At 46.3% G+C, this 14,365-nt stretch overlaps 1 protein-coding gene across 3 annotated transcripts in view; it reads right to left on the reverse strand.

The window, feature by feature from the left end:
* Nucleotides 1–306: 306 nt before the first annotated feature.
* Nucleotides 307–14,365, reverse strand: part of SYNPO (synaptopodin) — an 81,507-nt gene continuing 67,448 nt past the window's right edge. For all 3 annotated transcript variants that reach the window (XM_083424384.1, XM_083424383.1, XM_083424382.1), the window contains exon 5: nucleotides 307–6,257. In XM_083424384.1, the coding sequence (XP_083280510.1) occupies nucleotides 5,256–6,257 (1,002 nt within the window). In that variant the 3' untranslated portion in view covers nucleotides 307–5,255. The remainder of the gene's footprint in view (nucleotides 6,258–14,365) is intronic.

The raw sequence follows: 14,365 nt of genomic DNA on the forward strand, positions 1-14,365 counted from the left end.
ACTGTATCCCACCTTTTCTTGGAGTTTGAGATGGAGCTCAAAGGGAGCACACACAATTCTCTCCCCCCCTTTCCATTTTATCCTCACAACCCAGAAAAGTAGGTTAGGATGAGAGATAGTAACTCGCCTGAGGTCACTCCATGACCAAGTGGATATTTGAACCCTGATCTTCTGGGTCCTAGCTGAATGACCCCTACACCACATTATGTGTCTATGGAAGTGAACCCATGAAGACTGCATGTAAGCATGACCTCTTTTCTTGTGGCTAATAATTTGGTTCCCAAATAACACGAGATGACCAGACCGTGTGGGCTAATGTATTTATTTTGGAGTTTCGTTATACAGAGGCATGGTGCAGTGCTAACGCAAAGAGCATCTGGTGAAGAGACAGCAAGCCCAGTGTGTTCTTGGTTATAGAATTTCAGAACAAAGACGTCCCACAAGCCAAAAAGTCATGAGTCGCCCAAGAGGCCCCCTAAGTGAGACACTTGCAATATTTAATTAACAACATCTTTTCTCCTCCAGCAATTCTTCTGTGTTCCTCTTGAATTGAGCTGCCAGCTCCAACATGGCAGTGTGTTACAGTTGGGATAGTAATACATCCTTCCTCTTGCTCTTTGTTTTCTGGGAGAGATGCCCAGGGAAACAGCAATACTAATAGAAACTACACATCTGCTTTGCATGCAAAAGCTCTTGTGAACTGGGAATCAATTTTGCTCATAAGATCTTTGGCATATATCCCTATCTGGGACCTTTCAAGAACGGGGAGGTCAAGGCTTCTGCTGTGAATCTGAGTCCAGGTGTTTGCAAGGAGACCTGACCGCTGATTTATAAGCAAGGGATTTAAATTTAGGCTTGATGCTTAACTGCCCCATTGAGTTCAATGGGGCTTACTTCTGAGTAGCTGTGCAAAGGTTTGCGCTGTTCAATGTTGTGCATATTGACCCTGATTCACCTTGCTTTGTAATTTACACGAGGGGCAGGTTTATGTGAAACAACGCATGCTTGATAACTGATTCCCTAATGGGAAATAAACACAGAGAATTATTTTTTTTATAACAGATTATCAAAACCGTTTCTTTGCATTGAGTGAGCAAGTAGGAAATGGTTAGCTGTGCACATTCTCTTGCAGAGTGGATATCATACATTGTTTCAGAAGTCATTGCTACTATTTACATGCAGTATCTGTATACACTGTGTGTGTGGGGGGGGGGATTCATTGTCACTATTTTGAAGAGGGGGGAAAACTTACAAGGCTTTAAAAAAAAGACCATTAGGAAAAACGGTATCCCTTCATCGATTAATCGTTGTGGTTTGGTTTGTAAAAGCAGGGTAAAAATTCTTATTTCTCTTCAAAGGAAATCAATCCACAGATTGATTTAGAAGGATTATCTTAGCTGTAAGAAGAAGAATTATGCTACTGAATTTGAGTCCCTGGAGCTTGATAATACAACTTAGACTTCATGGTTTATTCTCACACTCCCAAAGGAGGTTGGATCAATGCAGTCACACTAGATCCTACATCTCCAAATTTGCACCCATGAGGGCTAGCTGCAGACATCCAGCCTGCAAACATAACAACACAGGGCCTCCTCAGCAATGAGAAGCATCTCACACACATGGTAAAGGTGGAGAAGGCAGAGCCTGTGAAATCAGGGACAAGAGGGACAAACAGATGCTTTTAAACCTCCTCCTCTACCCTAGTAGAGCTTTAACTTTTCTTAAACTCACTCAGTTTTTCTTTAAATGCAACATCGCTAAGCAGTTCTTCAAAAATTGCTTGGAAGAGGGCTTCCTGGAGACCTGGAGAGGGAGTTTTAGAAGTCTGTACCGGGAACCAAGGCTATAATAAGTTTATTCTTTCAAATATAACTTTGCTTTCTTTTCCTTTCCTTTTCTTTTTAATCCCTCTCTCGGGGAAAGCAAGAGGTTTCTTGTCTCTCAGGAAGTTCAGGGCTATGCTATTACTGATACGGTTTGCATCTCATGTTTTCAATTTCCTTATCTTAGCTTCCCTCGGCTGCAAGCAACAGTGTGTTCTAGAGGCTGCCCGCATGGCTCAGGGAACAACAAGGAGCCCTTTAGAGATTCATGGCATCTTTCAGCACCTTCTCCCAGATCAGTGCCTCTCTCCCACACACTCAACGACATGCAACGCTTCCATCTGCTAACTAACCGAGACCTTCTTCCTGGAAGATCCAAAGCTGAGCTTTCTCTCTGTCACAGTGTTCTCTTTGTCAAAAGCTCAATCAACCGCTGCTGCTTTTATGCTCAACTTTCCCTTAGACACATTTTTTCTCTGTCTCTACCATGCTCTCGGGAGGAGTGAAAAATCTCGTAGTTGATCCCATGAGCCTCTAGAGGGCATCGGCAACCTTTCCTTGTCCCCATCAGTCCCTGCCCTCACTTTGCTGCTGCTTCTGCAAAGGACAAGTTAACTGGCTAGAGAGAGAGAGCTAGCTAGCTATCTGAGAACGGTACCTGATGTACCCATGAGTTCCCTGCCTGTGGGACTGAAATTTATCACTTAGGCCTGTCAGTCACAACAGAGGGCCTCAGCGTGGGATCCAGTGTGTGATATGCTCTTCTCCCTTGCCATTCCTCCGGTGAAACCGGAGCAGCAGCAAAGTATCTGCTTGACCTCCAAGCCCGAGGGGCCAAGCAGCTGCAGGGAAGAAGCAAACATTTTGTAGCACTGGGTGTTCTTACACCTCTCCATGCTGAGTCAAGGAGGCAGAACTCAGGTCCTCATGGCAGCAGCAGCAGCAGCAGCAGCAGGATCTCTGTTTTGGCTTCCCTGGGCTCCTGCCGTTGCTGACTACAGCAAGCGGAGGCATACGGGCTCCAAAGTTGGGTTGACAGGTTGCTTGAAATAAGTGTCAGGTGCAACGGAGAGCAATGGGTTAAGGCAGATATGTGCATGTCCTCTTCCCTGAAACAACCAGATTCCATTGGTGGATCCCCTTTATAATAAGTCTGGGAACACTATGTAAGAGCATTAGAAGAGCTCTGCTGAGTCTACCCCATCTACTCCAGCTTCCAACAGTGGAGGGAGAACAAAACTATTGTGGCCAGTAGCTACTGATAGCCTTGTTTTTCGTGGTCCTATATACACAGGGCTTGTGATCTCCACATGCCTCCAATGGTGCCTGCTTGAATCACCTGATGGTCTGCCATACCCTGCTTCTCCTTGTCCCCACAAATGGGAGCCTTTGACTAGGGGGGTCTGCCATGAGTCTGTACTGCCAGAGCAGCAGAATGGTGACAGTACATCCATGCCACGTGACAAAGCTGGGCTGGCTTGCTCGGCCACCTTTCCAAGGAGCCCACCGCTTGAAGTGTCCCCTGCCTGCTCTCCCCCATCGGGAGCCATGCATGATCAGAAGGAAACAAAGACGGGGGCCTAGCTTACTCATTTCTGGCTCCCCTTGAATTAACACCTAAGGCATGCTCCTGTCTTTAAAGGTTAGCGGGATAAAAATAGAGGATGCCTGCAGAATCAAGGGCAAGTGGGGCAAACATCTGATACGGCCGTGCCCATGCCAGTCAGAGTATCGCCTACATGGCAGCGCGTTACACAGCATCGCACAGGGAAATGGGCTGGACGTGGGTGGCCAGATTCGAAAGGGAGCTTCTCTGGGCAGCACAAAATAGAAAAGTCCATTTATCAGGTCCTTGATGGTGGTGGCAAGTGGAAAGGATGCAGAAAGAAGCAAAGTCCAGTCAGCCAATTCCAGTCTCAAGCAGCCTCCTTTTGACCTTTCCATCACACAGGAGGCATTCCTGACTTTGGCCAAACAAGGCCCACTCGCCATTTATTTATGGTTATTCATGAACCCATTGGCAAGGCCCACTTCTGCTGTATCCAGCCTCTTTTCTAGAGGAGCCTAACCGAAGGAGTCTCTTTCTCTTGGAGTCATCGTCCTTGCACAGTCTTATACAGTCTTTAAAATGGGCCTCCACCTGCTGATATTGCCGTCATGAGAAATATAACTGATTTGGGAGTCAGTTAGCTGTCTGTCTTCAGAGTCCTAGGTCAGCCCTGCCTCTCTTCCCAACCCCTTCAGGAGATCTGCAGTCTTAATGGAGTCATACTGCACTACTCAGAGTGTCTCAGGCCTCCCCATAGGAATACCTCCAGGCACACAGATTCTCATCGGAACAGGCTTTATAGCAAATGCTTGGGTCCCCACCCCCCAATAAAGAGGGTGTTTGCCAGGGACCAACTTAGGGCACATTAGCCTAGATATAGTATTGCTGAGGAAAAGTAGTCTCCATCATGCTCTCTTGTAATGCTTGGCTAATGTTCCAGGCATTTATCAGTTTTGGGACCCAGATAACATTTGGACATTGGCTGCAGGGATGTCATTTTTATGTTGAGTATTTTGCCTTTGCCTTCTGGACTGAGCAGCCACTCCACCTGTGTTGTGGTGGAATATTCCACACCTCCGCCCCAGGATACAGGATTGCTTGGGTCATATCCCAGTGTGGATTTCCAGCACCCTAGAGCCCATGAGGCTAACTTCTTTGGATACACAGGGCTTGTGTAAAGCCAGGCCTTCTCTTTGGAGCTAAAGCTACATTGCACAGATCAGCCACCAGGGGTAACTGCTGACTGGGATTCTTGGCCATGCCTCACCTTCATGTCCAGCCCCCCTGGTGTGAGGGCAGACTAGCGGCCACCGTCAGAATAGAGGGGGAAAGCCAATAACAGCTATCATATGGAAGGCAAACAAAGCTGTTGGCAGGCCTCTCCTCCTGTTCTCTCGTGTTGACAGTCTGCCGGGGATTATGCTGCAGGCTGTGTGTGTACAATTGTCCTCATCCCACAGGATGTTACTGTGTGACAACAAAAGCAGCCAAAGCCTCATTAGACTCCCTTGAGCGAGGAAGTCACTGGTGGCTCCAGTCTAGCAGAGACAGATGAACGCCAAAAAAGCAGGCAAATGCTGTGAGGATGGAGCCCATGGCGATCTGGTGTGTTGCTGGGTAGAATCTCAGCCATGTTTCATTCGGTTTGAGAGTACCTCTGATCTGAAAGGTCTTCCCCACAAACAAACGGGCTCTGATCCATTCTTCTAAACCTCAGAAAGGAGCAGGCTTTTTGGGAAGGGATTGCATCTGTGCAGGCCCAGCTCCTTCCTCCTGATGCTTAATGAGATGGGTGGGATTAAGTGGCTGTAGTAGGACTTCATAATATTTTGGCAACAGGCAACTTTGCAGGTTGTTTCTCCTTCTCATCTGCTGTCCTAGGTTTAGGAGGTACAGGGGGCTTCTGCAGGGAGGCTTCCCCGCTTCAGCCTCAGGCTTCCATTCCAGCCCCGGGGACAAATGTTGAAGCTACGGATGCTGGGCGACTTGATCCCAGAATCTTCCGAGTCGAGGGATACGTCTGAGTTGGTGGGTGACAGGGAGGTGAAGCGCTTCAGCGGAGAACGGACTCCTACCATGGGAGACTGCAAAGGGCTTTTGATGGTGGGGGAGCAGGTGCCCACATTCTTAGGGCTGGGACATGATGATTTCCTGGTTGTGCTTCCTGGAGGTGTGAAGATCCTGTGACTCTCCACGATGGAGGGTTTTGGAGACTGGGCCACAGAATGGGTGCCTGCTGTTCTCAGGCCATTGTTGGATGCCGCTGCGTGGCAGAGGGATGCCCCAGTGCTGGCAGGCATGGTGAAATACTTGTTCCCATTCATCCGCACTGCTTTGGGAGACTGCAGTGGGCTCTTGTAGGTCGGGGATTGGCTGCCTAGCAACCTGGGACTGTTGTTTGAAGACGCACTGGCATGAGGCGGTGCGGCAGAGAGAGGAAGAGACACACGCCTGTATCCGTCCGCCCTTGTTGGCCTGGGAGATGGCAGCGGGCTTGGGGAATGGTTGCCCACACTCTTAGGACTTCCGCCTGAGGGAGTGGCAGGAGGAGTGAAGGGCCTGAAGCTCTCTATGGCCACAGCTTTGGGAGAAGAGCTCTTCCTCTTGGCAGCGTTGATGATGTTTCTGGCCAGCAGCACCTGCATCTGTCGGCTGGACTTGGGGTCAGCCTCTTGCCGAAATGGGGACACAGATCTTTCGCTCCAGGATGGAGACATGGGCGGAGGAGGTGGGGTCATGACACTGGCTACTCGAAAGGCCTCTATAAGCCCTTCCTCGGGCTCTGGAGTTTGGGCTGGGCTCACCCAGCCGTCTAAGCTGCTAGGTGGTCGGCGCAGCAGTCGGGGAGTCCACGTCGGGGAAGCAGGGAGGGACATCTTCCTTTCCTGTAAGGGGAACAAGAGATGAGGTCAGTGTCCTGCCCCTTTGACTAAGTTTATCAGTGGAAGGCTGGTATATTTGGCAGTCTCAAATGGTCACTGAAAGAGGAAGTATGGGTCAGAGAGCAGGACCTCTGAAATTCCTTTCCCAGCTGTATCAGTTTCTCTATGGGTGACCTTGGGCAAGGCACATGCTCTCACAGAATTACCATTTCTCAATGAGTTCAGTGAATAGAATATCCTGCTGACATCACTGTAAGAGGAGCGAGTTCCTATGTGAGAACTAATCAGAAAAACCTTGAAAACAGAAGGTGGATTCCAGAAAATGACATACAGCTTTCAGCCAGACACAGGTAAGTTCCTAGCACAAACACTGCGCTTCTAGAACCAATGACAGTGACACACCTGTATGGCTTCCACTTGATAGTATCTCCCCCTCAAGCATTTTATACCTGCTAGAATAGGGTTTGGGGAAGGGAATGGCAGGAAAGAAAAGCAAAGCATGGATCTGCAGGGGATACAACTAAAACTTTTCTTTGCTATCTGATGACTTAACTAGCTTGTTTTTAAACCATCATTTCCCTTTAAGCTGAAGGTCTTAGGTGGCTCACACACAAAGACATAGGCACACACAATTTTCTCCATCACATGGGCAACAATAGGAGTATTCACGTCCTATCCCTGCATATACGAACAAGTACGGTAGTTTAAATCTCCTCTGTCCTTATAAACTAACCCAAGGAATTCTGAAATACTTACTTGTATTAAGCAATGGTTTTGCCAGAACCATTTAAAAAAAGGCTGTATATTTGTACTTTGAGCCAACCATTTCTGCTACAGGCATTTGCACAATGGGGGGGGGGGGACCTAATCAATGAATCTGGATGTTATGAGAGACTCAGGTTTCCCAAAACAAGCACAGGCAGGGATATTTCAGATCCCAGAGGTAGGAAATTGCAAGAAGGGTTTGGTGAATGAGCAAATGTGGCTGGAACCTACCTGGAACAAAAGTCCCACACTCTAAGGAAGAAGCAATGCAAAAACATCCATGCTCTGACATGCAGGCCAGTGTTGCAGCCCTCAGTTACAAGGAGCAGCAATTACTTTTTGATAAAGGACCCAGGTATCCTCTGTTTCTGATATCTCAGCAGAATTGAGCTGTGCATTTTTGGACACTTGAAGAATGCATCTCTCTCTCTCCCCATCCCAGAATGCAAGCTCTAAGAGCTGGTTATGCATGCTATTTCTGTTGGATCAGGCACATAGATGGTTTAAATGAAGTAGTTCCTCTACACGGAGGGCATAACATGTTGCATGGCCCCTCACCACTTAGATCACTGCATGTGGCAAATCTCCATTCAATTGCTGGTGCACATAAGGCAGATAAGCCACCCAGCAAGTTTTACTACATGCTGTGTTCAAAGAATGAAGTTCAGTTCTCCAAATAAACATGAAATAAACATGAAAATTTGTCATAATTTGGTGTGAATTTCTCCTAATAAACACGCTTGTTTGCAGATTTGACCCACATACCTACTTTTTGCAAGCAATCTTCCTCAATATTATGCATGCTGTTTTCACTGATATATGCATTTCTATGCACACTTTCCCCCAATATACGCAATTTTTTAAACATTGGCTGGAGTAGTGTGAATTTTGAAGGGTAGCTGTGCTACAGTTCTCATACTGGTTTGGAAAATGAGAGGTAGGTAGGTCTTTAAATGTGAACTGAATAAAATTTCTCTCTCATCCCATTAGAACCATGTGCGAAACCTATGGCTTCCCACATGGTTCTAATACATCATGCTGAGCAAGAGTGGGCATATTTCACACTTGCAGAATGTACTTTGCTTTTCCCTAGAATACTGAGGTCCTCAAACCAGAGCCAGGGGCAAAATAATGACTTGAGGGAGGAGCCAGATGAAAAATGCCAGTTTGTGGGGTGGAACCAAAGAGCAATGAGCCATACACTGAGGCAACCTTCAGACACTAGTATAGCCTGCCCAAATCTGCTGTCTTCCAGGAGTTTTTGGACTACAAGTCCCATCAGACCCCTGTCGGCATGGCTGTGCTGCTGGGGCTGATGAGAGTTGTAGTCCCAAAGAGAGACTGTGGCAGAGACTGTGTTAGGACAAATCTACATCTGAGCTACTATGGTTTAGGAATTCTAGCAAAAAACTTTGCATAAAGACCTGATCAAAGACAGTAAGTGAATGCTCTTATTTTATAAGTGAGGAACACTGAGAGATAAACGACTGGCAGGCGGCCAACCAAGGCAGAATTGCTATTGTTCCTTTTGCCTAGGTTCAATGCATGTGCTACATGTTATAAAGAAAGGCTGGGATGTTAAGCACAGGTTTTGAGGATCCTCTGTTCACTACTGTACAATTTGACCTGCTGGCAAGCTGGTCAGGGGTAGCCATTGAACTCAGAGCATAATTGCTCCAGATACTGCTAGGGGTACTAGGGGTACTGAGCCAGTTTAGCGTATGAACCCAGATCAGGAGAAGTGAAATTCATTAATGAGTGTGTTGTTCCTCTCATTTATGTAGAAGAATGGCAAGTGGTTCTTTGTTTTTTTTTAAGAGAAACTAACCAACACACACAAAAACCAAGGTGCTGGTGGTATTCGTATCTTGATAAACGTGCTGTGGGTACCAGCACAAAATGGTTGCCATGGACAGCAAAAGACAGGCAGGAAGGTGAGAGTACTTTGTACCAGTGAGTACTGTCACAAAACAAGCACTGCAAATAGCACTTGCTGTTTTGGGACAACTAGCGATAGAATAAGCAGTATAAGGCCATGATGGATCACAGGTGGGGTGGTGCTGAGTCTGACAACAATTGTGTGATCCCTTCAATGACTGACGTCACGGTTATTGAGACATTATACTGGGTCAGATCACTGATCCAAATGGCTCATATTGTCTACAGGACAGCCAGAGGCTTTCTAGGGTTCCAGATAGAGGTCCTTCCTAGCCCTGCCTAGAGTGGCAAGGGATTCAACCTGTGACCTTCTGCATTCAAAGCATGTGTCCTAGCTACTGATCTATGACCCTGCCAGCCTACAGAAACACTCCAAACTGCAGTGGAACCTCGGGTTACAGACGCTTCAGGTTACAGACTCCGCTAACCCAGAAATAGTACTTCAGGTTAAGAACTTTGCTTCAGGATGAAGCTTCAGGCGGCAGCAGGAGGCCCCATTAGCTAAAGTGGTGCTTCAGGTTAAGAACACTTTCAGGTTATGAACAGACCTCCAGAACGAATTAAGTTATTAACCCGAGGTACCACTGTATATCCTGCCAACCTGGCAGTTTGAAAGCATGTCAAAGTGCAAGTAGATAAATAGGTACCGCTCTGGCGGGAAGGTAAACAGCGTTTCCGTGCACTGCTCTGGTTCGCCAGAAGCGGCTTAGTCATGCTGGCCACATGACCCGGAAGCTGTACGCTGGCTCCCTCGGCCAATAAAGCGAGATGAGCACCGCAACCCCAGAGTCGGCCACAACTGGACCTAATCGTCAGGGGTCCCTTTAACTTTACCTTTTACCACTGTATAAGAAAGGTGCTTCAGATGCTTTATGTGATTTTCCAAGTCATATCAGCAGTTGGGCAACATACATTACAAAGAGAAGTAGAATCTCCCTCTCTTTCTCTCCCTTTCTTTGTTCTTCCTATCCACTGCATGAACCTCTTTCATTTCCTCAGTGTGTTCCCCCGCTACCAACCATTTCACTGTCTGCCGCTAGCGGAAATGCTGACACATGAAAATAAGTGGTTTGCTTACATTTCTGTGCCAAGGATTACAGAGGTTTAGTTCATGCTCTGTATCCCACCCATAACTACATCACAGCAGAAACTATTGGAAAGAGTGCTTAAATTTCCTTTGCTTCCAGTCCCCTATTGTCTATGGAGGCTCTGTTCCCTCTCCACTGTTGCGATGATGTTTCAGCAAAGGGAAGGGGATCTAGATGCGGCCAAACAGAGGAAGTTTAGACATGAAGCATCTGCCAAACCAGATGCATTTTGCAGTCACCTCCCATAGGCAGTCCAAGAAGACCCATAACAGTGGCCCAAGGGGTCACAAAGATAGCACCCATGAACACCCATGTGCTTTAAAGGTATAGCATGTATACAGCCTCATTTTCACATATTTCCAATCTTACAATTCCGTTCTCCAAGTTTCCATGTCAGTTTTGCGATTTTAAAAAAATCCTCATGTAAATTCATCAGCGTATTTCTCCCAGTATAAAAAAATGGTTTGTATGCAATTTTGCCAGTGTGCAGATTTTGGCGAAACAATTTCCCCTAATATAATACTTTTAAATGTTATTATTACTAATAATATACAAGGTAAAGGACCCCTGGATGGTTAAGTCCATGCATTTTAAGGTACACTTTAATCTAGCAGTCACATTTGGGGGGGTATACATTACTTGGCTGAAAAACCCCATTACAAAATTTGGAGGAACTGCAGATTTTGAAGATTGGTTGTATTTCAGTACAGTGGTACTTTGGGTTAAGAACTTAATTCGTTCTGGAGGTCCGTTCTTAACCTGAAACTGTTCTTAACTTGAGGTACCACTTTAGCTAATGGGACCTCCTGCTGCTGCCATGCTGCGATTTCTCATCCTGAAGCAAAGTTCTTAACCTGAGGTACTATTTCTGGGTTAGCAGAGTCTATAACCTGAAGCATCTGTAACCTGAGGTACCACTGTACTGTTTTGAAAAGTTGTGCAAAGAAGGTAGGCTGACCTTTCAATAGGAACTGAATCAAAATTCCCCCCTCCCATATCCCTTTTCCAGGCAACAAGAGCCCTTGTCAATGCCATTCAAGGGCAAACTCCAGCTGGGCAAAAACCCTGGAGGAGAGTGTGGAGAAGAACTGTGACTTGGGAGGAGGAATGGCTTGGGGCTACACCCAAGAGTGTAGGAAGTGCTTAGGAAGCCACATTTGCTTCCTGGACCTCAGGTTCCTCACCTCTGACCTAGTTAGTTCTCCCTAATACTACCATTGCCATCACTGCCACTGCTTTGGGGGAAAGAGGGTGAAGGAGAGGAAAAACCTTCAGTCATTCACTTTGTGTGGTGATGGCAAAGATGGTAGCAGTGCTGAACAGGACTCTCTGTTGTGTTTGTTTACCTTGGAGGCTGGGCCCTGTACGGTTTCAGTACAGAAACTTCATCCAGCCACATTTATTTTTCATGGGAGTGCTGAATCTCAGCAGGGCTACTCCCATTTCTCTGCAGCGACACCCTGTCATTTTGCAAACCCTCTGTTTTGTTTGGGTTTTTTAATCCATTCTTTCTGAGGTTGTGCATTCCCTCTTACCTGTGCTGGAGCGCACAGGCAAACTTTCTTTTTTTAAAGGGGACCAACAGAGGCAAGTCTATCCCGCCCCATCTGCTCTATTATGTGCAGCTGGGATGCCAGGCCTTTGTGGCTGTGGGTGTACACCGGGCAAAGGCTAAAATGTGGTTGGAACACAATACTTAGGCTGATTCGGAAGAAAAGCCTCAGTGCAATGCGAGCTTATGGATTCTTATTTTTTAATGCTATGTAAAAATGTAGAGTGGTTTTTAAATAAAAATAAAACCCACTTCCCTCAGTAGATGTGTTAGCCTAGTGAAAGAGAAACCTGCTCCTAGTTTTTGCTCTAGCCTAACTCAGGCATCTTGCAATCTTATCCTAAAAGTTTCCATTACACTTTAAAAACCCAACTGCTCAGCAGCAGAGGGAAGCTGAGGAATGTTTCCTTGCTGCTTTGTTTCACAGGGCGTTGCCTTCGATGGCCTTTTGTTACAAGGCAGACTTTGGTCACTCTCCCATCCCTTCCTCAGGAAGAGACTGTGAACCCCTCCAGATTTATGCTGCTGGAATCTCACCCAGGTGCCCCAGTAGCAAAAAGCTCAGGTTCTGAGCTTCCTGCCATTGCTGCACTGGCCAGCAACATTGGCGGTAATATAACTGCAAAGTTCCGTATTTCCCCAGGGCTACATGACTGAAGAAGATCCTATAAGCATGACCTACCGTATTTTTTGCTCCATAAGACGCACTTTCCCCCCTCTTAAAATCTAAGGGGAAATGTATGTGCGTCTTATGGAGCGAATGTGTGGTTCATGGGGCGGGGGGGAGGAAACCCAGGTTTTCCCCATCGCCAGCCCCACAAGCTCGGGGAGCAGCGGGAAGGCTGCGTGCAGCCTTTGCGCTGCTCCCCGACCTGCTCTTTGGGGCTGGCTGTGGGGAAAAGCAGCTTTCCTCCGCCAGCCCCAAAGAGCAGGTTGAAAGGAACCCGAAGCCTCTGGAGCACAGCGGGAACTCCCACTGCACTCCGGAGGCTTCGGGTTGCCTTCACTGAAGGTGACTGAACACACATTGAACGCACTGAACGCACCTTGGAAGGGGCTCCGTTTCGCCTGCCGCTTCGCTGAAGGGGCGCTATGCAGAGAGGGGGAGATTTTTTTTTTCTTGTTCTAAAACAAGGTGCGTCCTATAGAGCGAAAAATACGGTATTTATATGGCCATCTCTAGCATGAATGAAGGCAGCCCTGTGGTGGGTAGGAATGAATGAATCTATCTTGATTCCTCTCAGTTTCCAATTTTAATTTACTTCTCCACAATCTTTAAGCTCAGTTCTGCATTAATAATTAAAAAAAAAAAAGTTCTCATGAAAATCCATCAACATCTTAAGCACCCGTTTCTCCTAATATAGAAATTTATGAATGCAGGCTTATCTAATATAATGCATTTTTGTATGTTACCCTAACTAACATATGCATTTTTATTCACGCTTTCCCATAATGCTTGCACATGTTGTTGTAGAACTGCATTGCAAAATTCAAGAAGTGCAAACTCGGAAGCATATTTTGATTCTCGTATTGTTCTGGGACATGCAAATTAGGCGGGTTTGCATAAAATGGTGAACCAGACCAAAATTCCCCCTCACTTTCTCTAAAGATGGGTAACATCCCGTGGTGAATTTAGCATTGCTCCTGCAAATGTCTGACTTTCTCCAGACTTGACCAGAAAGTTTAAAAAAACAAAAACAAACTCCTGTGCTGTGTGGAACCATTTAAAATGCCTTTACAGGGAATATTGTTTGTGTCACACACAGCAGTCTTTTATTTCTTCATCACTAGACTATGAGAAATCTAAAATGTGCACACCTGAACACCTGCAAATGGAAAGTGCCAAGTTTTGTTTTTCTCTTCTGAAGAGGCTGCAGCACTTAAAAGGCAGAAGAGCTTAGCAATGGTTTGGTCTCCCCTGACAGGGCATGTGTTTTCATTTTATTGAAATGCAATTGGGATGGAGGTGAAGAGGGCCTTACTTGCCCCTCATCAGATCAATACAACTTGCATGCAATTTCGTTTAATGGTGTTTTATGGTTTATCATTGAGCACCTCCCTGGAATTTTATGACGTGGCAGGGCAGAAATACTTTTATAAATAAACTCAATTGTCAACATTGGTGGAAACGTCTATCAAACTGGCTAGAGATCTGCACAAGTATGCATAAAGGCTTCCATCTTAACTCAACCCCCAAGGATTCTGTCAGACATTTCTGAAGGAAATGGTAAAAAAGACTGCTATACCTCAACTACACTGCAGATATCTGTGGCCATAAACAGCAGCACCCTATGTGGACATGTAACTTCAGAGTTGATGGCAGAAGCCTTTGCTCTATAAATACCCAGCTATCCCATAGCACTTATCCTGTAATTTTCCTGCCATCCCTGTAACTATCCCATCTTCTCCAACCTATGTCTACTGCTCCTCCACAGGCATTTGCCCTATAAATTCCCTAGAATTACAGAGCTTCTCCACATGTTCTTCTACTGGGGACATGGCCTACAATTGCCAGCTAGTTAGCTCTGCTGGAATGTAGCCTACAGCAATTGGCACACTCGACTCTAGGGCTGAATCCAGATTTTAGTCCTGCTTCGAGGAGACCCCTTGAAATCAATGGACTTAAAAATTAGCTACTGGTTTCAATGGGCCCACTCTTAGCATGACTGAGTCTGGAGCCAAACCCAGGGCTCAAGCTTGTAATGGGAATTTTCACTTGTATGAAGCTTCGATGCACGGTACTAATTTTGGCCAGGGGTGAAGATGTG

This window comes from Podarcis tiliguerta (assembly GCF_965153285.1).
Source record: "Podarcis tiliguerta genome assembly, chromosome: 2".
NCBI classification, from domain to species: domain Eukaryota; kingdom Metazoa; phylum Chordata; class Lepidosauria; order Squamata; family Lacertidae; genus Podarcis; species Podarcis tiliguerta.